The sequence below is a fragment of the Oncorhynchus clarkii genome, chromosome 1, assembly GCF_045791955.1.
Source record: "Oncorhynchus clarkii lewisi isolate Uvic-CL-2024 chromosome 1, UVic_Ocla_1.0, whole genome shotgun sequence".
Taxonomy (NCBI): Eukaryota; Metazoa; Chordata; class Actinopteri; order Salmoniformes; family Salmonidae; genus Oncorhynchus; species Oncorhynchus clarkii.
In genome coordinates this window covers 16,069,031-16,092,485 of record NC_092147.1, presented here as the reverse complement: position 1 = coordinate 16,092,485, position 23,455 = coordinate 16,069,031, and the positions used below count along the sequence as shown (strand labels likewise).

Here is a 23,455-nt window from a genome sequence, read left to right as displayed (position 1 = left end):
ACAGCCTTTGTTTGTGTAGAGAAATAGGCCAGTCTGTTCAAACGGATCAAAGAGACGGATGGATGCTGTTCCCCCCCCACACAAAATAAACGATCTTGCATATATTGCACTTCATTATTTCACTTCTCTGTGAGCCCCACTGTACTGAAGAGTGAGGACAGCCTCAGGAGTGTTATTTTCACTCCGTGACCGATTTTGCATTAATTGCAATATAATTGGCTCTACGAGTTCGTTCCGCTTGTTATTCTGTGCTTATCTATATACATGGCACTGTTTGTTTCGACTGGAGAAAGTGAACACTTGAGAAAGTAAACATTTGGGTGTTCCAAGGAATCAAGTGACCTGGGACTTGCTTAGCAACATCCATGCCACAATGAGTTTGAGTACGGTCTCCCAAAGATTTGAGCAGACAGGACGATGTAGGCTAGATCAAGTGTCAACAGCATGTTCTGAGATGCACACCCCCACCCCCACAAACGCACCTTTCACATGCCACAGACAGACCGACCCAGATTCTCCCCATGCTCACACACACTCACACATGCCAGACACTCTCCCCACTGTCTATCTGCTCAGATCGAGAGCTGGACCGGACCAGGCAGGCCTTTTAAGACAGCTGTTTGCTAGCTGAGGCGTGACGGAGCAGTAAGCAGCACCCAGCCAGTCTGGCCTGCCTGTCGCATCGGTGAAAGAGGAGGAGGTTGTTATTTTAGGCTCTCAGACACTGTCATAGGACTAGTCTGGACACTGTCTCCCAGACAGCACACTTAGCCGCACCAAAAACTCTGGCCACAAAGCACAACTCTTGGGACACCTTACCACAGAACAGGAGAACCAGCGATGTACACAAACAGACTCTGCCGTGTCTGAATTAGCGACCTAAAGTGTTCTTTTTACAGAGCTCTCGGAGCCTGAGATGGGCCAGTACGACGTCCAGGCGCTCTCAGAGGCCCTGATGGGATTCCTGCAGGACTTGCCCTCCCCCATCATCCCAGAGTGTGTCTATCCCAGCCTGAAGATTGCCCTGCAAGAGGAAGCAGGTAACGGCATCTTTAGCACTAACATGCTTCTTCATGTATCTCATTAAGAACTGATGCAAGTGATTCCAGGAGCATATTCTACTAACAAAAAAACAGCTATCATTGAAGCACACTATCAGGTGACTGTTGAATGAATTGTGTATATTTTGGAATCGGCTTAGAAATACAAAGCAAAATGTGAATTTGGCATTAGATAGAAAATTATGTTGTCAGTTTACCATTGTCTCAAACCCAAGGCACTAAGGTTTTCACTCAGTCTCCTTGCTGGTTCTTATTTCCCAGAGCTGTCTGTCGAGGAGACAGGCAAGCGTTTGCTGAAGGCACTGGAGCCCCCAGCCGTGCCCCTGCCAGGCCTGCAGTACCTGCTCAGACACTTGGACCGAGTGGGCCAGAGCTCGCCCCACAATGGCCTGGACCCTCACACCCTCGCACTCCTCTTCAGCCCTCTGCTGCTCCCCGCTGGGTCAGTCTCACATTTAAAGAAATACCTATGTCGGTATGGGGGGGTTGTCCAGCCAATAGACACAGAGGGAAAGGGAGAGAGAAATACTGGCCAGCCAATAGACACGGAGAAAGAAATACTGGCCAGCCAATAGACACGAGAGATAAATACTGGCCAGCCAATAGACACGGGAGAGAGGGAGCGAGAGATACTGGCCAGCCAACAGAGAGAGGGAGAAAAAAAACTGGCCAGACAATAGACACAGAGAGGGAGAGAGAGATACTGGCCAGCCAACAAGAGAGAGGGAGAGAGAAATGCTGGCCAGCCAACAGAGAGAGGGAGCGAGAGATACTGGCCAGCCAACAGAGAGAGGGAGAGAGAAATACTGGCCAGCCAACAGAGAGAGGGAGAGAGAAATACTGGCCAGCCAACAGAGAGAGGGAGAGAGAGATACTGGCCAGCCAACAGAGAGAGATAGGAAGAAATGCATCAACATGACCAGGATCCTCTTGAGTTCATGCGGTTGTCAGTCTACAAAGTGTCTGGCTGTAGAAATGGTCTGCAGGTTGAGCCAGCTTGAGATAGAAGCCATAACACATCTGTTTTGCTGGAAGGACACTATTCTCTGAAGTCAGCTAAATATACAGTACGTCCCCTCAACACCTCTCCAACGAATGTCCCACGTTACTGACCTCTCCCTCCTGTACTGTTGTAAAATATGACTCGCCTCATCCCGTTGAACCACTCTTCCACCGTACTCTGAAGGACTGACGTAGGAGTGTATTGATTTTTGTCCAGGTCAGAAGAAGATTGTCAGGTTTCTGCCCAGGTGCTGGAGAGACTGCTGGTGGTTAGGGCCTGGGAGCTGGAAGAAATGCCACCAGGTAAACACAAATCAAATCAAATTTGGTTTGTCACATGCGCCGAATACAACAGGTGAAATACTTACTTACAATCCCCTTAACAAACAATGCAGTTCAAACAATAGAGTTAAGAAAATATTTACTAAATAAACAAAAGTTTTTAAAAAAGTAACACAATAATGAGGCTATATACACAAGCTCACAACAATATATCACTCTCACTAAAAAACACTTCTATCTCTTGGGTCCATTTTGAATGAATGTCCCACTGTGTTGTGACACCACCACCTATTGGTCCCTTTGACAGCTCTACCTCCCAAACCTTCCAAAACCAGAGCCATGGCATCCTCTGTGATCAATGGAGACGGCAGCAAGATGGCCGATGCAGAGTGGTACTGGGGAGACATTTCCAGGTACAATTTATCTGGCTATATAATGAATCCAGTGTTAATGTCCACACTATATACAGTTGAGACCACAATCTTCTGTTTCAAGAAGAAATGATTGTCACTTGTCACTCATCTTACTCACCCAGCTTTAGTGACGTAATCATGATATTTTTTCCAGAGAGGAGGTGAATGAGAAGATGAGAGACATGCCGGATGGGACTTTCTTGGTCCGAGACGCCTCAAGCAAGGTGCAAGAAGAATACACATTGACTCTCAGGTAAGGGTATTGATAATTTAGTCTGTCTAAAAGAGACTAGTTTGTCTCTCTTAAAATAATCTTCAAGTACTCCCTAGTCACTTGTTTCAAATGCAATGACGTTTCACCACTTTGGATAGCTTCCAGAGACTTTCACAGAAGCTCTGTAACATTGCTCAACTGCTCTGGACTTTTCTAGAAAAGGAGGAAACAACAAGCTGATCAAGATCTTCCACCGAGGCGGCAGGTACGGCTTCTCTGAGCCGCTGACTTTTTCCTCTGTGGTGGAGCTCATCCTGCATTATCACCAGGAGTCGCTGGCCCAGTACAACCCCAAGCTGGACTCACGGCTACTGTACCCCATCTCCAAATATCAGCAGGTAGTAGAATGATTTTGTTAATGTTGGTTTGACTTCTGGGCCTTATGTCAATGGGGTTACTTGGTTTTTAAATAGATGATATGAGAAAAGGAATGCAGCCTTCGAACAGCACCCTTATTCTTTCTGGAAGGCCTTACATTTCTTATGGCACGTGCGTTAAGGAAAATCCCAAACCCATGGCATCCCCAAGAGGACTGCAATAGCTTGTCTGAAATGTTATCAAACAATGATGTTTAAGTGAGGAGAGTTTGCTTGCTGCCCCTCTATACATTGAGTGTTCTATAGCTCAACATCTTGCTGTGGTTGTATCACAACAACCTCTCCCTCAATGTGAGCAAAACAAAGGAGCTGATCGTGGACTACAGGCCGAACAGGCCCCCATTAACATTGAGGGGGCTGTAGTGGAGCGGGTCGAGAGTTTCAAGTTCCTTGGTGTCCACATCACCATCAATCTATCATGGTCCAAACACACCAAGACAGTTGTGAAGAGGGCACAACAAAACCTTTTCCCCCTCAGGAGACTGAAAAGATTTGGCATGGGTCCCCAGATCTCAAAAAGTTTGGCAGCTGCACCATCGAGAGCATGGTTGCATCACCGCCTGGTATGGCAACTGCTCGGCATCTGACCGTAAGGCACTACAGAGGGTAGTGCGTACGGCCCAGTACATCACTGGGGCCAAGCTTCCTGCCATCCAGGACCTATATAATAGGCGGTGTCAGAGGAAAGCCCATAAAATTGTCAAAGACTCCAGTCACCCAAGTCATAGACTGTTCTCTCTGCTACCGCATGGCAAGTGGTACAGGAGCGCCAAGTCTAGGACCAAGAGACTCCTTAACAGCTCCTACCCCAAGCCATAAGACTGCTGAACAATTAATCAAATGGCCACCGGACTATTTACATTGACCCCCTCCATTGGTTTTGTACACTGCTGCTACACGCTGTTTATTATCTATGCATAGTCACTTCACCCCTACGTACATGTACAAATGACCTCTAACCTGTACCCACACACACTGACTCGGTACCCCCTGAATATAGCCTTGTTATTGTGTTAATTTTTATTATTGTTTACTTTATTTGGTAAATATTTTCTCAACTCTTCTTGAACTGCATTGTTGGTTAAGGTCTTGTCAGTAAGCATTTCACGGTAAGGTCTACACTTCTTGTATCTGGCGCATGTGACAAATAGTTTGATTTGGTTAGTTAATGGTCTTTGTTATTTCCAGGACCAGGTGGTGAAAGAGGACAACGTGGAAGCAGTAGGAGAGCAACTGAAGGTGTACCATGAACAGTACCAGGAGAAGAGCCGGGAATATGACGTCTTGTATGAAGAGTACACTCGCACCTCTCAGGTACATATTCAACACATCCATTTTCACTGTCACATTTGGGACTGGGTTCCATAGCACTTGAAATGAGCAAAACCTCGTCTGTTTTCCCTGTATTCCAGGAGTTACAGATGAAGCACACGGCCATCGAGGCCTTCACCGAGACCATCAATATCTTTGAGGAGCAGTGCGAGACCCAAGAGCGCTACAGCAAAGAGTACATTGACAAGTTCCACAGGGAGGGCAACAGCCAAAAGATTGAGAGGTATCTACATTGCCTGTTGTAGGATTTTCATGTTGTGATACAGGGTTTGAACTAGCCCTCTGACTGAAGCCTGTAGTGATCATGACTATGAAGTGGGGGACCTCCCAATCTTGTCACTCCACCTTACAGAATCAAAAGTAATTCAGATAAGCTGAAGTCTCGTGTGACTGAGATCCATGACAGCAAACGGAAGCTGGAGCAGGACCTGAAGGAGCAGGCGACGGACAACCGAGAGATCGACAAGAAGATGAACAGTCTGAAACCAGACCTCATGCAGCTGAGGAAGATCAGAGACCAGTACCTGGTGTAGGTTATACACACACACACACTTTACAATGCGAAACTGAGGAACATGGGAACTAACCGTTAGCTTGTGTTAACGCCCCAGGTGGCTCAATCAGAAGGGCACCAGACAGAAGAAGATTAACGAGTGGCTTGGGATCAAGAACGACGTGGAAGAGTGAGTTAAACCAATGTGGCCGTCTGACAGTTGTGATGTATCACCATGTTTAATCATGTCTTATTGTGTATCATATTGACCCTAGTTTCATCCCCTCTTCTCCCTCCCAGCCTATATTCTCTGGTGGATGAGATGGATGACCTGCCACACCATGACGAGCGCACCTGGTACGTGGGCGACATCAAGCGAGGCCAGGCCGAAGAGCTGCTAAGGGGCAGGGGTGACGGCACCTTCCTGATCCGAGACAGCCAGTCCCAGAAGGGCTCCTATGCCTGCTCTGTAGTGTGAGTCCCATTAACCTGCTCTGTAGTGTGAGTCCCATTAACCTGATCTGCGGTCACATAATGATTTGGGTTGGAAATACGACTAGACTGTTGGGTGGGGTTTAGCCAGGTTTGTCAGATGTTTTCCGGACTCACCTGCCGAGATGATGCCTGAAAATCTCAAACGCATGGGAAATGTGGGGACCATCTGAAAACATGGTTGGCCAATCTTATCCGCAAAGGGCCGTTAAGCTGTAACACAACTGAGTCAGCTCATCCAAACCTATTGGACTGAGGAACATTTGGCATTGAGGCATATAGCAGGATCTTCAAAATTGATGGTGTCTTTATGAGGTCTGAAAATATCTGACAAACTTTGATTTTGTGCTGAAATATCACTTTGACTGCTGTGTTTGGGCGTGGTGTCTAACCAATTGTTCTGTTGTTGACTTCACGTCTGTACATGCAGCGTGGACGGGGACGTCAAGCACTGTGTGATATTCAAGACCTCCACGGGCTACGGTTTCGCCGAGCCTTACAACCTGTACAGCTCCCTGAGAGAGCTGATTCTCCACTACAGACACACCTCCCTGGTCCAGCACAACGACTCGTTGAATGTAACTCTGGCAATTCCTGTCCTAACCCAGCAGCAACCCAGATGAGACGCACCGTCACCCGGACACAGCCCGGCACAGAGCAAAAACACACACACAACTGAGACCACACACCCTCACTTTTCCCAACAAAAAAGCAAACAACTTTCTGAGCGTTGGGTTTGATAGGAGTGGAAGTGGCAGATATAATGACTGACTGAGTTTTGACTTTAAAGAGACCCTGTAAATGTTATATTTTTGTTAAATCTTTACAACACTACACAGTTTTAGGATAAAAATATTTTGACTATTTTAAAGTAACTGCTGTAGATTCCATTTTCCCTTTCAATGGAGGGAATTTTCTAAATCGACTTGTTAAGGGTGCCATTTTGGGGGGGTAGAAACTTTTTTCAACAGTTAAAGGCGTAAGGGTTGGACATGGAGAACAAAAATACCTAACAGACTTTCTGTTTTCATCAAGCGTTGCTGACATGGCTGGATGGTTGGGAGATGTGGTAAAAGGCTTAACTTGTAGTGTTTTGTTGCAAGTTCACATTAATACACATGTTCTCCCACAGCGCTATGGGACGCACACAAAGAAAGCATTCTCCTTTCTGTGGACTCATTGCTATGTGCCCTGTCACATAAAGCAGAACATGTCTAGAAGACTAAATTCAGTACCAATGTGTTAATCAAAAATATGAATTTGTCTTTTTCTGAAAGCTTTTTTTTGTTGCAATCTATGTAAGACTGTTTAAAATAGTTTGAGGTTGATGATATTAGATGCTGGCATGGCCCCTGGTGTAGCTTGAGGACACTGATTGCTGTGACAGACAGTGGCATGTAATGTGAACTGGAGTTGCAGTCCTTGATGGTGGAACACTTGGTGGTGAAAGTGCCTTCTCTTCTAATCCTCGGTCTTCCATTCTCTCTCTGTTGATCAGAGTCCGTGTGGATGCCTTGCACCAATCAGATGCCAAGTGTTTTGTACAGCACTGTGTATGAAACTAGAAATCTGAAATAGACCTGGCTATTGATTGCCTTGGAGCAGGGATGTGTAACTCCCTCAGACTTTTACCTGGGACTACTGCCACTGACTGCTCAGAGTGCACACATCTGGTTTCCCAGGTTAGGGTCAGGGCTCAGTGCACACATCTGGTTTCCCTGGTTAGGGTCAGAGCTCAGTGCACACATTTGGTTTCCCAGGTCTCAATCAGTTGCTGACTTAAAGGAATGAATGAAAGCCACCAGACACTCTTGAGGACTGAAGTTGCCCACCCCTACATTACTGTGTGTATGATGGCGGTGTTGGATTTGTGCATGGTGGAAATGGATTTCCATTCATATTTTATAGTTGTGGATAGATGGTAGATCTTATGGGGGTTGTGTACCAGCTATAAGAAGCATGGTCTTTTCACTACATTTTGACATTGGGTATGCAGTATGCATCACATTGGATATGCAGTATGCATCACATTGGGTATGCGTATGCATCACATTGGGTATGCAGTATGCATCACATTGGATATGCAGTATGCATCACATTGGGTATGCAGTATGCATCACATTGGGTATGCAGTATGCATCACATTGGGTATGCAGTATGCAGCCTCTCATTAAGGTAATAGTAGCCTAATTCCACAAGTTACTTAATCAGACTTTACCTGCCACATTTTGTGAATGAGCTTCTTTCCCAGGAAACAAGTTGTACTGTAATGCTAACATATACACCAGATATTCTAGGTAGACTTGAAACACTACTTTGACAAACTGATTAGTACTATGCAGCGAGTTAGACATACAACTTCACGATGCCTCATCAACATTGATTTTGATTCAAGACAAATCACTGAATGAGTGATAACCTTTACACTTGTCATGTATTAATCAGACGTTGGTGCATTTTATTGCTCACTTTTAGGAGTGGTTAGATTTCCGTTCATGTTGGGATTGGTGTAAATCAACCTTTTATAGCTGACAACAATGTTGATGTTAATCTGGTTAACCTGTTCTTATGTTTGTCTGGTAGTTAGGTGAAAAGTGTCTCCTTGGAGAGCGATGACAATAATAGTCGGGACTATTTACTAAACATAGCTTTCAGCCAGAGTCCTGCTCAGTTCGACTGTCCTTCAGGTCAACGGGTCTTTGAAAACTGGGAAAATCTAGTTGATTTGTTTTGGCAAGAGAGAGTGCTGTATAAAAAAGAGAGTAACAAATATGTTTCTGGTTTGTTTTCAAATTGCACATGGTGGCTCTGCATGCAGTATAAGACTACGTATGCCCTCCACTGACATGACCACAGCCAGGTTAAGACTAGCTAAAGATTGTACACCAGATAATGTGATATAACCAAAGAGTGTTGGTGTCCATTACTGAGTGTTACAGAAAAGAACCACACAAACCGCCGCCATAGATTTTTCAACTAACCTGTTCTTGGGGATTACTTTCTTCATTCTCGATTCGGTTAAAAAAGTATCTTAGTCTGTTTCCAGTTGCAGTTGGTTCTACAAAAACCATAAATTCAGAAAGATAACAATGTTTAAGTGAGATATGCCTCGTGGTGTGCTTAGACCTTTGTCACCTACTTATACGTGTGGCTGTAGAAGTAGAATCTACTAGTTCCTGTAATAATGCTGGGAATGCTAGATCTGCTAGTTCCTGTAATAATGCTGGGAATGCTAGATCTGCTAGTTCCTGTAATAATGCTGGGAATGCTAGATCTGCTAGTTCCTGCAATACTGCTGGGAATGCTAGATCTGCTAGTTCCTGTAATAATGCTGGGAATGCTAGACCTGCTAGTTCCTGTAATAATGCTGGGAATGCTAGATCTGCTAGTTCCTGTAATAATGCTGGGAATGCTAGATCTGCTAGTTCCTGCAATAATGCTGGGAATGCTAGATCTGCTAGTTCCTGTAATAATGCTGGGAATGCTAGATCTGTTAGTTCCTGTAATAATGCTGGGAATGCTAGATCTGCTAGTTCCTGTAATAATTCTGGGAATGCTAGATCTGCTAGTTCCTGTAATAATGCTGGGAATGCTAGATCTGCTAGTTCCTGTAATAATGCTGGGAATGCTAGATCTGCGGCAGCTAAGATGTCGAGATACCTCCTCATGCCGTACAATACTTGGATGTAATATTTTTTAGTTTTTGCTGTTTTTTGTAGAACCACCTGTAATTGGAAACTGACATTTTTCAGCTACTTTCGTTATTCTCGATTCTGTGAAAAAAGTATTGCCAATAACAGGTTTGTTGAAAAATCTATGGCGGCGGTTTGTATGGGGCCTTCCTCTAACGCCCAGTAATGGACACCAACATTCTTTGGTTATCACATTCTGGCATACAATCTGTAGCTAGGTCTAGACAGTCTGTTCTCAGTGACATTGTTTCCCCTGGCCTTTTCTGTGGACTTGGGCTCCCGAGTGGCTCAGCGGTCTAAGGCACTGCATCTCCGTGCCAGAGGCGTCACTACAGACCCTGGTTCGATTCCAGGCTGTATCACAACCAGCCGTGATTGGGAGTCCCATAGGGCGGCGCACAATTGGCCCAGCGTCGTCCGGGTTAGGGTTTGGCCGGGGTAGGCAGTCACTGTAAATAAGAATTTGTTCTTGCCTTGCCTAGTTAAATAAAATAAAATAAATTATATTGGAGGTCGACAAAAGCTGTGCTTGATTTCTGTCTCAGACCGCTATGACGGTGCAACGTAAAACGACACATTTCCTCAGCTTGTGAGAAAGCCTGTGAGTGGGTACAAATTTAAGGCTTGGATGTCGCTGTGCCAATGTTAAAATCTGCTACTGTAAATGCACTACAAAGACATGAAGGGAGCTCATGTTTCAGGAGTTTTATTATAATTTGACTTGAACAGGTTCATTAATTTACAATAACTGGCTATGATAGGTCAGAAACACTCCGCATAGTGGACATCTCATTTTAAGACAAGGACGGCATCATTCGTGGCTCTTAATGGTCTTTTTGAAAGTGGCTTTTATGAAACCTGTTTGTGTTTTGTTATTTGTTCATCATAACCTGAGCAGATTTAATTGAATAAGCTAGTGTGAATACTTTTGGTGATATTCTTTACATTTATATTTCATGCTTATTTAGAGATTTAATTTCTCTAAATAACCAAATAGATTGAAAAGACTGTGAAAAGGCTGTTTACACAGGCAGCCCAATTATTTATTTCACTAATTGGTCTTTTGACCAGTCAGATCAGCTCTGTGAAAATATCTGATGTGATTGGTCAAAAAAAACTATTAATGGCAAAAATATCAACAATAGGCTGCCTGTGTGGAAGCAGTGAACTTTTTTAGATTTTGTTATGGAGAATGAAACTGTCGTAGTATTTGTTATATGTTGACTTTCAATAGTTGAAGACTGCTTGGTTTTTAGCTTTTGTATTTGCGAAACTGTGCTGAAAAGTCTGTTAGATACTGCTATTTGATACACATAGTATGTGTATGATACTTGGCTGGAGTTCAGTCATTTGAAATGTAGAAATCCCCCCCAAAACATTGCTAATGAACAGCAAAATGCACTTTTAAATTGACAAAATTCTGTACAATTATTGCATTACCTAATGAAAATATTGGCTGCACTCCATATTATGTATTTGTCAGACTGGTAGTTTTGTATGGTACTAATGAATAAACTTTTAATAAAAATTTTAATTTTTAAGTTGTCAAAATGCCTGACATTTTTCCCCAAATGATTTTGACAAAAGCAATCCCTTGCTCAGAAGCCAATTGAGTGTAAATGTTGGGAGAATTGTGACATCTACTGTCACAACATGGTAATACAATCTATGATCTTCCTCACTGTAGCCTTGGCAATTTTCTATGCAGTTAAGATACGTGATGGACTGTTATGTACTGCTATTTCTCTAATGTTGTGACTATATACATTATTAATGATCTATTAATGATAATTCAGTCAATCAAGAATGATTCTACTCTGGCCTAAGTTTGAAGTTTGTTCTTATTCCTGTTTTGCCTACCAATTTGTCCCTGTATAAGAAGTGTCTGAAACGATGATATGGCTGTTGTGGGATGTCCAATGAGAGTTTGGTCACAAGAATCCATCTCATCATCAGCTAAGGATGATTGTTGTAGTCATTGGTGGAAGGAGCTCCAACCCACTCACTCTTCAAATTGGTCACAGTGTTGTCTGAGGGAAATGTTAAGGAAGGCTCTGGCTTCAGTACCTGTAAGCAACATGAAGTTTGCATCGGTGTTAGTCCTTCTTTTTTTCTGCTCTACTTTCAAGAAATCCCATGGAAAGTCAAAGCCCAAACCGGGCTGTGAATACCCCCCGTCCCAGTGGTGTAGGAGTTTGGAAATTGCAATAGAATGTGGGGTAAGTTTAGAGTATCGTTATCAAGTTCAAATAACTGCACTCGGACATAATGCCAGTTGCTAGGTTCTGTTTTTAAGACTTTCATAAGATCTATTTTCATGTACCTTTTTTTTCTTTATTATGCCCTGGTACTTTTGAATGTGTCGCATGCAGCCTACTGCAGAAGTTATTCAGTTGAATGATTAAATAACCTGTCTTTTTTTTTTCAAATAAACTTTCCAATGGCTAATCTCACCAAGCATTAAGACGTTATGCTATTCCATGTTATATAACAAGGTCAATATGTATATGTGAGTATCCCATGTTTAGCAGGATTATCTGTTCAGTTTTAAATGACTGTTCAAAGAGTCCCTTGTCCATGGTTAAATGAGTCATGCTTTTGAAATTGAGTACCAGAGGTTGTAGATTTCCCGAGGGCATGTGACTGACACCAATCCTTAATGAGCTGTGTTTAGACAGGCAGCCCAATTCGCATATTTTTCTGAAAAACTAGGGTTTGCAAGTGGCATGGTTCCTACATTTACTTGTGTGAATTCCAGGCATATCTATATGAACAGAATGTAAATAATTTGTCAAATTGAACAAGTTCCAGCACAGCTTTCTCTGAACATGATTCCTGTCTAGGTTCAGAAGCAGTGTCTGGAGCTCAATGCCACCAGGCCCAATTCAGCAGTACCCAGAGTTGTGGTGACCCTGTACTATGAGAGCCTGTGTCCAGGCTGCAGGGTCTTCCTCACCCAGCAGCTCTTCCCTACCTGGGCCATGCTCCATGATATCATGGAGGTAAAACTGGTGCCCTACGGAAATGCGCAGGTAGGCCTCTTCTCAAGATGGAGAGTACTGAGTCATGTTCAGTTTTGGAGGGGGGGGGGGGGGGGGGGGGGACAAGTTCAGGCTGTACCTCAGTACAGGCCTTTGATTTATAGATCCATCCACAGTCACTGACTATTGAATAAATTAGAGCTTGTTTTGTGTTCATGCTGCAGCCTTTTCTTTCACAGGAGCTTCCCTCAGGGAATTCTCCCTTCACCTGTGAACATGGGGAACCAGAGTGTCATAGCAACATGATTGAGGTGCGCTCGCCAATAAAATGGGAAATGTCTGAAGTTCTGCTTATAACTTGAATCACTAAAAATAGGTAATCTGTTGCTGAAATATAGTTTTTGTATTTCATACTTTCCCTTTAGGCATGTATTCTACATTCAGTGGGTCTGTACTCTGCCTTCCCTGTCATTGACTGCATGGAATCTGCAGCAAATGTTCTCGCCGCCGCCCAACCTGTGAGCATTGTACTGTTTTTAACTTAATGTTAAACCACTTGCATACTTTTTAATTCAAAATGCATATTTGTGAGGGCCTCCCGAGTGGCGCAGCCAGCCGTGACCGGGAGACCCATGGGGCGGCGCACAATTGGTCCAGCGTCATCCGGGTTAGGGGAGGGTTTGGCCGGCAGGGATGTCCTTGTCCCATCGCGCACTAGCGACTCCTGTGGTGGGCCAGACACGGTCGCACAGTGTTTCCCCCGATACGTTGGTGCGGCTGGCTTCCGGGTTAAATGGGCATTGTGTCTAGGTTGGGTTGTGTTTCGGAGGACGCATTGCTCTCGACCTTTTCCTCTCCCGAGTCTGTATGGGAGTTGCAGCGATGAGACAAGACTGTAACTACCAATTGGATACAACCAAATTGGGGTAAAAGTAACAAAAAAAATAAAACAAATGGATTTGTGCACCTTTTCTGTTTACACATTAAGGGCTCTGGGTTATTGGTTCTTACATGCATTCTGTTCTCCCCTAGTGCTTACAGCTACACGTCCCCTCCATGACGTGGGACAGTGTCACAACCTGTGTTAAGGGAGAGCTCGGCTTCAAACTTATGCATGAGAACGCCCTGAAGACCAATGCTCTCAGTCCAGCCAAAACACACGTCCCCTGGGTGACCATTAATAAGGTAGGACACAGCTGGGACTGAAACTAGGAGCACGATGTAGATAACATGGCTATACTACAGCAGGGTTATTCAACTCTTACTCTACGAGGGCTGGAGCCTGCTGGTTTTCTGATCTGATAATTAATTGCACACACCTGGTGTCCCAGGTCTAAATGGAACTGTCCAGAGTTGAATTTGAGGCATCTACAGATTATTAACCATAGTGTTACTGAGTGCTGCTTTTTGAACACATACACTGTGTATAGCAGGTCATGGAATCAAAACTATGTGCCAAGGTCAAGCCTGTGCATGACTCTCCAATTCCTCCTTTTTGCGTCTTTGCAGGAATACACAGGTGACTTTCAGGACAAAGCAATGTCATCACTTTTTAACTTGGTCTGCAAGATGTATAAGGTGAGTTGTGTGTGACTGGTCCTTGTTTGATCACTTTAAATGTAATTGAGTATTAAACTGTGTTCAACATGGTGTCATCGGCTGAGCTAAAATGTAATGATCACCAATTTTTGTCCACAGGGAGGAAAGCCCCCTGCCTGCACCGGAGCACAGAAGAAACTAGACAGGAGTCTGTGTTGAAACCAACAGTCATTCTGCATGCCATTCATGTTTTCAAAATATATTTTGTTACAGTATAAGTACCAGTTTCTCTCATTCTTTTGAAAGACAATGCAAGTCATAAATCATAAGTCGCTCATTTCTTTACTCTTGTTGCTGAAATGTATTGTAATACTTGTTTTATTATGTGTGATACTGTGTCAAATAACTCCATATGTATTGATAATTTAACCCAATGCTAACAAGTTACGGTTCCATTTTGTATGAATAGATTTCTCTTTCAAGCCTAAGAGTGCATATAACTGTGGGGTCTGAAATTAAACATCCTTGACAAAGATGAGCAGTAATGAGTAAAAAAGATTTAAATAATGAGCAATACTGTATGCTCAAAGAAATTGGGAAATTATTTTATACTAATACAATTGCTCAGAAAGAGATTTTGTTTAACAAGTAATACTTTTCCCTCAAAGGTAGGGGTCAAAATTGACACCCCAAAAGATTATTGTAAATAAAGTAGTCCGTTTATTTGGTCCCATATTCCTAGCACACAATTACAAACTTGTTGGCCGATGGAAACACTCCTAAATATTTGGATGACACTGATTTATGTACGTTTTACCCACGATACAGCTCAGCTCCTCTCCAGTCACAATTTAAGGCTCTTATTTGAGCTGTTTGCTTATTATTACCAAACATGAGTGAATAGAATATGGTCAAGTTATTTATGAATACTTGTGTACTTTTCCCCCTGCCTTACCAGGAAAAGAGTAAGCGGGAAATACTTTAGTGTTAGTTCCCAGGCAAGTTTACCATGCTGGAGCTGTTGTTGAATTTTGTTGGTTATTTTCAGATTTCACTGTCCTCCATTAAGGATCATTCAGTGATCTTTTTTATATACACTGAACAAAAATATAAAACTCAACAATTTCAGAGTTTACTGAGTTACAGCTGTGTTTCAGCTGTGCGAAGCATCCCAAATATGCTCAATGTGTGATATTTCTGGTGACACTGCAGGCCATGGAAGAACTGGGACATTTTTAGCTTCTAGGAATTATGTACAGATCCTTGCATTATCATGCTGAAACATGAGGTGATGGCGGCAGATTAATGGCACGACAATGGCCCTCACGATCTCATCACGGTATTTCTGTGCATTCAAATTGCCATCGATAAAATACAATTGTGTTCGTTGTCTGTAGCTTATGCCTGCAAATACCATAACTCCACTTTGTTCACAACGTTGACATCTGCAAATCTCTCACCCACACAACACCATCTGCCCGATAAAGTTGAAACTGGGATTTATCTGTGAAGAGCACACTTCTCCAGCGTGCCAGTGGCATCAGCTGTCCGCATAGCTGGTCTGAGACGATCCTACAGGTGTAGAAGCCGGATGTGGCGGTCCTGGGCTGGCGTAGTTACACGTGTTCTACGGTTGTGAGGCCCATTGGACATACTGCCAAATTCTCTAAAATGACGTTGGTGGCGGCTTATGGTAGAGAAATTAACATTCAATTCTCTGGCAACAGCTCTGTTGGACGTTACTGCAGTCAGCATGCCAATTGCACACTCACTCTAAACTTGTGTGACATTGTGTTGTGAGAAAACTGCACATTTTATAGTGGCCTTTATTGTGCCCAGCACAATAAATTATCATGCCATTTAATCAGCTTCTTGATATGCCTCACCTGTCAGGATTATCTTGGCAAAGGAGAAATAAGACATTTGAGAAGCCTTTTGAGCGTATGGGGGGAAAAAAATGTTCAGTGTACTTATATTTGGCAGGGGCTAGTTAAGTTGTACAGTATTGGTTTAACTTAAAAATTAGGGTGCAATCAGCGAACGCAATAATATAAATTAACGTTGAAAATTGATGTTTGTGGTCAATTGACATTCACATACTGTAGGTAAAAGCTATAGCCCTGTGAAGAGCAGAGCATAAGGGCCCTGTTCAATCTGTATCGCTGAAGCGTTACAGATTACGCGACATGATGGTAACTTCTGATCGAGCCGACATATGCAGCGTTTACTGTGCAGTCTCCGTTATACAGGAACATTGCCTTTAAATACCAATCACGCTGTAACGCTGAACTTCTGCGATAAGGATTGAATAGAGCTCTACATCGAAGCATTACATCCAACATATAAAGTCAAGGTATTACAATTTCCATTAAAATTATAGCATAATTCTAACTGATAATTGCTGAAACTCAACACATTTTAAAGTCAAACTTTGACATGATTACAATCAACAGTTCAGAGAGAACTTTGTTCAACATTTCATAACGACTTAGGTTGGCAAATTTTGCGCAAATTCCAAAGATTTTCCCTATAAACTAGTTTCCTTCAAGAACAAATCAAACAAGACATTAGGGGCTTATTCAGGCGAATTAAAAAGTATCCAATGTCAATACAGAATGTACAGTATTGTGTAAATCAGACATGGTTTTCTGTTGTGTACTACAGGGAATAATATCAACGCTGTTCATTACATTTCTATCTGCAACTTTCAAAGCATCACACACTACTGAATAAGCCCTAATTAGTCCACACTGCGGCCCTGTTCAGAAACAACCACTAACCCTTCCACACTTGTGGAGATCTGACAGGATTTTATAGGTTTAAAAGGTTCAATGCAGCCGTTTTTATCTCAATATCAAATTATTTCTGGGTAACAATTAAGATCATTTTCAATTAAAATTCTCAAAAAGAAACAAATGGTTTAGCAAAATACCATTTCTCCAGCAAGAATTTAGCTAGGACTGTCAGAGTGGTCCGAGGAGCCTAATGGGAGGGATGTGTAACCTGAACTAGCTGTTAAAGTGCATTATCATAATTGTCACAATTTCACAGTATTATTCCAACCTCAGTGTTGAAATGTATATATAAAACACAGGATATCACGTTTTTGACTGCATTGCCCCTTTAAGCTACATGACAATGTCTCCACCTCACTCTCTGCTAGGTTGAATTTTCTCCCTATTGCTTACACCTATCCATTCCTCTCAGCTCTAGGCGTTAGGCCTAGGGGTTGTTTCTGGACAGGAACTACAGCCTTCCATGGCTGTCCACTAAAATCATGGTTTGGCTCAAGCTCTTTAGAACTGAATGGGCTTCCTCTACAACAACAATTGTAAAGTGCTACTGTATGATGGAGTCACCCTGATAATGATGCTTACAAAGCTCAGAGACAAACAGACCTGGGGTGTGTTCGTTACGTCTTGCAACGGAAATCGTTTACCAAAGCAAACCGAGCAAATGGAACGAAATGGGGACAGACCTACCTGAATTTTTCCAGTAGAAACCAGTTTTCCATTTGGAGTAAACTGTTTGCAACAGAATCGGTTAAATGAATACACCCATGGTGAGGACATACCCAATATATATAACAAAACGGAACCATTTCAAATCAAATAGTAAATGTGACAACGTAAAACATAATCACATAGAAACATACAACTTTACAAACATGAGTGTAAGCGGTGTTAGTCTAGATTTAAAACAACTTGTATTGGGTACCCCAATCAACAATAGTACTTCGGGATTTTGAAATACAATTTACTGGTACTGTTCGTTTCATATTTTATATTTAAATTGCTTTAGTTCTCAAATTCATTAATTAACTTTTCAATTGAGATCAATAGAGGTTGCCAGACAAATAAATATGTATTTTTGCATAACTTGAAGCGGTAAGGTTCTAAGAGCTGTTTGTCATCAGTAGCACAACTCTAAACAGGCAGTCTCCGTTAAGGGGTACCCAAGATGTCCATGCTACATTAAAATAATTTATATCTCGTCATACCCTGAGGTTTAAGTTACAATTCTCTCACTATTTAGGTACATACTGGATTTGGTAAAACATTCACAGAATTCTCAGAGACAAACTAAATAAAATATACTAGTTTATGCTGACTGAATTCAAAATGTGTAGTGCAAAAGTTCCAAGACCCTGTAAAATTATTACAATCCTTGCAATATTCCATTGAATATCTATATTCTATCATTTTGAGGAAGACATTGTTTTCTCAGTATAATTCCTTGCTTCGATCAGGAGACATTGGTGAGACTGGTTAGCTTGTGGTCAGTTCTCTACCTTCGAGTCTAAGACACTTTCCGCCCAGAATCAACTACAGAATGCAGGACTAAAAAGTCCTATCTCGCACACAGAAGAAAATAGAGAATAAAACAATACTTCTTGTTCTACAATATTAAAAGTGTTAAGGTGTCTCCAGTGTAAAGGAACTGTTGTCATTACAGACTTGATAGAAATCCCACCCTGCATGTCCAAATGCTGCTGGGACCCACAAACCAAGGCAGGGATGGAATAAGTTGAAGGGAGGGCCAAGGTTTGTGTTACGTGCCAAGCCGTAGGTAAGCTACACTACTGCCTTCCTGGCCCAGTTCTCTGTCCCTATCGCCTATGTCGTCCGCGCCCACCCCGGGGCCCAACGTTCTGAGATGGTCGGGGCTCCTAACCGACATGGTGGCCAGACTGAGGGCCCGGCCAGGGTGGGGGGAGGGGGGCCGGTATCTGCTGCTGGGCTCTGGGGATAGAGACAGGGCCGGGGTCTTCCTAGAGGTCTCTCCCCCCTGTGACGTCTCCTCCTCGGGGGGGCTCTCCAGGTCTGAGTCACCCTCCTCCTCCTCCTCCTCCAGGGTGAGTTCAAACTGGAACTTGTCCCCTGCGGAGGCGCAGCATCCCCCCGGTGTGGCTTCCAGGGCTCCTGGCCCCCCGTCAAGATCCCTGTCCTCAAGGGTGGGTGAGGGGCTGTGCTGGATCATACTTTGGTACCACTCCCGGTTGTCCTCCAGGGTATCCAGGATGTCCTGGGCGTCAGGGTGGACCAGGTCAGCCCACGTCTCCCACAGAGGGTGGACGATGTAGTCTATGAATCCCACCTACAGAGGGGAGTAAAGATGAGAGATATAAACACACACTGTTTTGGTGGGTTTCAACAGACATTATGACAATAATTTGCCAGCAACAGTCTGTTAAGCAGTGACAGAGACCTGCGGGTGGGTATGCAGATTCTTGTGTCTGCATGTGTAAGAGAGCCTGCATGCCTCGTGTGGCTGGATGCACGCTATGCACAGTACAGTACCTGGGTCTTCTCGATGGAGGCATTATGTTTGTCACACATAGGGCTGATCTCAATCCCCTTGTCCCTCTCCCTGTCCCCCTGGGTGAAGAACTCCACCATGATGCGGTCGGTCCACTTACGGTAGACCTCCAGCGGCTTGGTGGGGTTACTGAGGTCAGCACAGTGAACCATGTTCTGAAGGACCTGGAGACACACAGGGAGGCCCATGTTAGTTCTTGGTTTATCTGTTGTTTAGATATTTTTTGAAGAAGTATATTATTTTTTATTCATATTGATTTTGTCATTTATATTTCAGACATTTATATAGAAACCTTGAATGTACATGACACTATGAAGTCTTGAGTTATTTTAGACAACTGCACTCATCACACTTGTCTCCAGTAGACAGTTCAGACTCAACACCATCGTCCATCTCAATGATCTGAAGTGGCTTTCTTTCCTCATCTCCCCTCAAATTGCTTTCACCTGTCCTGTATCCACATATTGTCGCTGTCTGATGAAAACCTCTCATCTCTAAAACAGAACATTTTCAGGATATTGAATTTCCATATTTTCCCATGAACAAACATAGAATTATGACACTTCAGAAGCTATTTTGAATACACTTTATTGGTCCTAGATTCATGTTCAGAGTACAATGTGGGGAGTTACTGCTTTCAATAAATTTAAAAAACAATAATAATTGGCAAATAAAGTTATTAGGTTTTCATCAGACAGCGACAATATTCAGATAAATGCAGATGTGTGAGACGGAGAAGAGAAGAGGAAGTCACTGTATGTGTGTCTACTCTAGGAATGAACTCTGACCTGGATGCGGTCTGAGTAGTTGTCCAGCAGCAGCACTCCAAGACTGGTCACCTTCTTGGTCTCCACCATGGTCTTCAGGTCAGCCAGGAAGTTCATATGCTTGGACATGTCAGTGGCCAACACCTGCAGAGGACAATACCAAACATCTTTTAGTATGAACATTATGTAGAAACTGCTTATGTTGGGCCTATGGGTTTAGAAATTCTATGGCAATACCAATGAATCACACTTCAGTCACTAATTCCAAAGGGTCAGTGGGTTAGAGCATGGTGCCGCCTACATCCAGGGTTGTGTTGTGGTTTTGATACTGAATATACTCTTTCACTGTGTGAAATGTAAGTGACTTTGGGGAAAAGTGTCTGCTAAATGGCCATATCATTATGATGTCGGCTCATTCATTATGTTTAACTATGATAACATGGAGGAGTGTAGATAATATTTCATTTCTATTAAATTCCAATTCATTCGGTCAGTGCCTCACCATGTCGATGACCATCTTCCTGAGGGACTGCCCCTGTTTCTTGCTGAGGCTCTGGAAGATGTCACAGTTGTCCTCCTGTAGCAGCTTGAAGCCCACAGCCAGGTGGTGGTTCTCCAGGACAGAAGCGTCGTTGTACATCAGAGCCAGCTCAGAATCTACAGGTGGAACACCCATTAGTAAAGCAACAACAATTCCAAGGCACTCCCCTGTATAACTACAAAAACATATTCATTAGGTTCAAAATAACGGAATAAACAATTTATCCAGAGATCAAACTCCACCTTACAGACGCTATAATGTAGTCTTCACAGTAGTAGAGGCCAGACACATTTTGCTCCAAAGGACATATCCTTTAATTAGATCTAATGAGTGAGATTGCTAGTGAGGGATGGAACTGACTTGTGTTGATGAGGAACTGGTTGGACACTCCGGGGTGATCTACATCGTGTATAGCACTGCTAAACAGAGCAGCCATGATCTCCAGGTCAGTGAAGACAGCCTGAAAATAAAAAACAGACACTTTTTTTGTTACTATTACTGCAAGAGATGAGTGATGGTGCCGGAGGGGTTTACTACCGCCTTATCGGCTCTTAACCAACCATGCTATTTTGTTAGTTTTTTTGCGTTGTTCATAACTTGTTTTGTATATAATGTTGCTGATACCATCTCTTATGACCAAAAAGAGCTTCTGGACATCAGAACTGCGATTGCTCAACTCAAACTGGACAAAGAGTTCTTCTTCAATGAGTCGGACAGGAGGGATATACTACAGACACCCGACCAGGCCCAGATATCTGTTATTCGCTGGAGAAGGAAACAGATTTCGCGGAAAGAGATCAGGGTGCCTTGTGAGGATCAGGCGACGAGTGGCTAATCTGCCCTTGCCTTCCGTCCTGCTAGCTAATGTTCAATCGCTGGAAAATAAATGGGACGAACTGAAAGCACGTTTATCCTACCAACTGGACATTAAAAACTAATATCTTACGTTTCACTGAGTCGTGGCTGAACGACGACATTAAGAGCATACAGCTGTAAGGTTATACACTATCGGCAGGACAGAACAGCAGCCTCTGGTAAGACACGGGTCGGGGGCCTATGCATTCATGTAAACAACAGCCGGTGCACGATATCTAAAGAAGTCTCAAGGTTTTGCTCGCCTGAGGTAGAGTATATCATGATAAGCTATAGACCACACTATCTATCTAGAGAGTTTTCATCTGTATTTCTCTTACCTGTCTACATATCACCACAGACCGATGCTGGCACTAAAACCGCACTCAATGATCAAACAGGAAAATGCTCATTCAAAGGCGGCACTCCTAGTGGCCGGGGACTTTAATGCAGGGAAACTTAAATCAGTTTGACCTCATTTCTATCAGCATGTTAAATGTGCAACTAGAGGGAAAACATTCTAGACCACCTTTCCTTCACACACAGAGATGCGTAGAAAGCTCTCCCTTGCCCTCCATTTGGCAAATCTGAACCATAAGTCTATCCTCCTGATTCCTGCTTACAAACAACAATTAAAGCAGCAAGGACCAGTGACTCAGTCTATAAAAAATTGGTCAGATGAAGCAGATGCTAAACTACAGGACTGTTTTGCTAGCACAGACTGGAATATGTTCCAGGATTCTTCCGATGGCATTGAGGAGTACACCAGATCAGTCACTGGCTATATCAATAAGTGCATCAAGGACATCGTGCCCACAGTGACTGTACGTACATACTCCAACCAGAAGCCATGGATTGTTGATCCATCAGCCTGCTTTCCTGCGTCATTTCTGGTCACAACTTGCAGACTTGTTTATGTGCTGCTGTGCGTTTTGTTGATAAACTTACTTTGCTACCTGACAACTTTACGATTTCTACTTTTAATTACCGTTTATATTTTTTGTTTTTCACTCACTCAACTTTTTTTCATTCAACATTCACACTCCGGACGCTTTATCTGGACGTGGTTCGTCAGGACCTCCGCCAGCCGAAGATAAGTAGTAACATTAACATGATGCCTTCTAATTGCAGTCGCTGTACTCATAATATACAGGAGAATGTGCGGCAAGCCCAGCTTCAGACGCAATCGTTAGGCAAGGGTAATTTCAGTGTAGGAAAGGATGAAACAGTGTCTGTGCCACCAGTAAGTACAGATAGTAGTATAAATCCCCTCGCACGGTCCCTGCAGGCGGACAACTTTCTCATGGCTTCTGGAGGGAAATGCTGTAGGAATGCTCAACCGGTGTCGCTCATTCAGCTGACAGAAACTTTCAACCTGTTCTCCCCATTAAGCAGCGAATCGGAGTCAGAGACCGAGCCTTCTCTTGTCTCTACCTCCTCCCGTTACGGGGTCTGAGACGCCAAAGCCTCCCACCATTAGCTCTGACAAATTGAAAACCCTAGTCATTGGGTTTTCAATTCATTACCCGCAGTATTAGACTTAAAACGAATCATCCAGCAATCATACACTGTTTACCAGGGGGCAGGGCTACCGACGTTAAGGCTAATCTGAAGATGGTGCTGGCTAAAGCTAAAACTGCCGAGTGTAGCGAGTATAGGGATATTGTTATCCACGTTGGCACCAACGATGTTAGGATGAAACAGTCAGAGGTCACCAAGCGCAACATAGCTTCAGTGTGTAAATCAGGTAGAAAGATGTATCAGCATCTAGTAATTGTCTCTGGCCCCTTCCCAGTTAGAGGGAGTGATGAGTCTTATAACTCAAAACTGTTTTCTGCCCCTCCCAAAAGATAGAATTTGTAGATAATTGGCCCTCTTTCTGGGACTCACCCACAAACAGGACCAAGCCTGGCTTGTTGAGGAGTGACGGACTCCATCCTAGCTGGATGGGTGCTCTCATCTTATCTACGAACATAGACAGGGCTCTAACTCTCCTAGCTCCACAATGAAATAGGGTGCAAGCCAGGCAGCAGGCTGT

At 43.3% G+C, this 23,455-nt stretch overlaps 3 protein-coding genes across 10 annotated transcripts in view; 2 read left to right on the top strand and 1 right to left on the bottom strand.

The window, feature by feature from the left end:
• Positions 1-10,957, top strand: part of LOC139370592 (phosphatidylinositol 3-kinase regulatory subunit gamma-like) — a 31,057-nt gene extending 20,100 nt beyond the window's left edge. For 3 of the 4 annotated variants that reach the window (XM_071110214.1, XM_071110329.1, XM_071110412.1), the window contains 12 exons: positions 900-1,040; positions 1,323-1,503; positions 2,281-2,366; positions 2,653-2,758; positions 2,913-3,011; positions 3,190-3,370; positions 4,598-4,723; positions 4,822-4,964; positions 5,094-5,270; positions 5,353-5,424; positions 5,535-5,708; positions 6,157-10,957. In XM_071110214.1, coding sequence (XP_070966315.1) covers positions 900-1,040; positions 1,323-1,503; positions 2,281-2,366; positions 2,653-2,758; positions 2,913-3,011; positions 3,190-3,370; positions 4,598-4,723; positions 4,822-4,964; positions 5,094-5,270; positions 5,353-5,424; positions 5,535-5,708; positions 6,157-6,349 — 1,679 coding nt within the window. In that variant the 3' untranslated portion in view covers positions 6,350-10,957. The remainder of the gene's footprint in view (positions 1-899; positions 1,041-1,322; positions 1,504-2,280; positions 2,367-2,652; positions 2,759-2,912; positions 3,012-3,189; positions 3,371-4,597; positions 4,724-4,821; positions 4,965-5,093; positions 5,271-5,352; positions 5,425-5,534; positions 5,709-6,156) is intronic. The other variant, XR_011627162.1, reaches the window with a different exon arrangement.
• Positions 10,958-11,322: 365 nt separating this feature from the next.
• Positions 11,323-14,453, top strand: LOC139370397 (IFI30 lysosomal thiol reductase b). 2 transcript variants are annotated; one of them, XM_071109888.1, is made up of 7 exons: positions 11,323-11,637; positions 12,262-12,450; positions 12,639-12,710; positions 12,825-12,917; positions 13,432-13,584; positions 13,909-13,977; positions 14,098-14,453. In XM_071109888.1, the coding sequence occupies exons 1-7, from the start codon at positions 11,338-11,340 to the stop codon at positions 14,155-14,157; spliced, it is 936 nt and encodes a 311-aa protein (XP_070965989.1). In that variant the 5' UTR covers positions 11,323-11,337; the 3' UTR covers positions 14,158-14,453. The 2 variants fall into 2 exon arrangements, with proteins under 2 accessions (XP_070965989.1, XP_070966070.1); XM_071109969.1 differs by lacking the exon at positions 12,825-12,917.
• A 1,883-nt stretch (positions 14,454-16,336) lies between these two features.
• The window catches only part of LOC139375295 (3',5'-cyclic-AMP phosphodiesterase 4C-like), a 55,983-nt gene continuing 48,864 nt past the window's right edge, over positions 16,337-23,455 (bottom strand). For all 4 annotated transcript variants that reach the window (XM_071117148.1, XM_071116978.1, XM_071117066.1 and 1 more), the window contains 5 exons: positions 20,926-21,025; positions 20,527-20,681; positions 20,046-20,168; positions 19,239-19,421; positions 16,337-19,035 (listed from right to left, as the gene is read on the bottom strand). In XM_071117148.1, coding sequence (XP_070973249.1) covers positions 18,490-19,035; positions 19,239-19,421; positions 20,046-20,168; positions 20,527-20,681; positions 20,926-21,025 — 1,107 coding nt within the window. In that variant the 3' untranslated portion in view covers positions 16,337-18,489. The remainder of the gene's footprint in view (positions 19,036-19,238; positions 19,422-20,045; positions 20,169-20,526; positions 20,682-20,925; positions 21,026-23,455) is intronic.

Bases quoted from the DNA above. Each gene is read 5' to 3' on its own strand.
- LOC139370397 (XM_071109888.1), top strand. From the start codon at position 11,338: ATGAGAGTTTGGTCACAAGAATCCATCTCATCATCAGCTAAGGATGAT. The intron at 11,638-12,261 runs GTAAGTTTAGAG...ATTCCTGTCTAG, and splicing joins AAATTGCAATAGAATGTGGG to GTTCAGAAGCAGTGTCTGGA. The intron at 13,978-14,097 runs GTGAGTTGTGTG...TTTTGTCCACAG, and splicing joins TGGTCTGCAAGATGTATAAG to GGAGGAAAGCCCCCTGCCTG.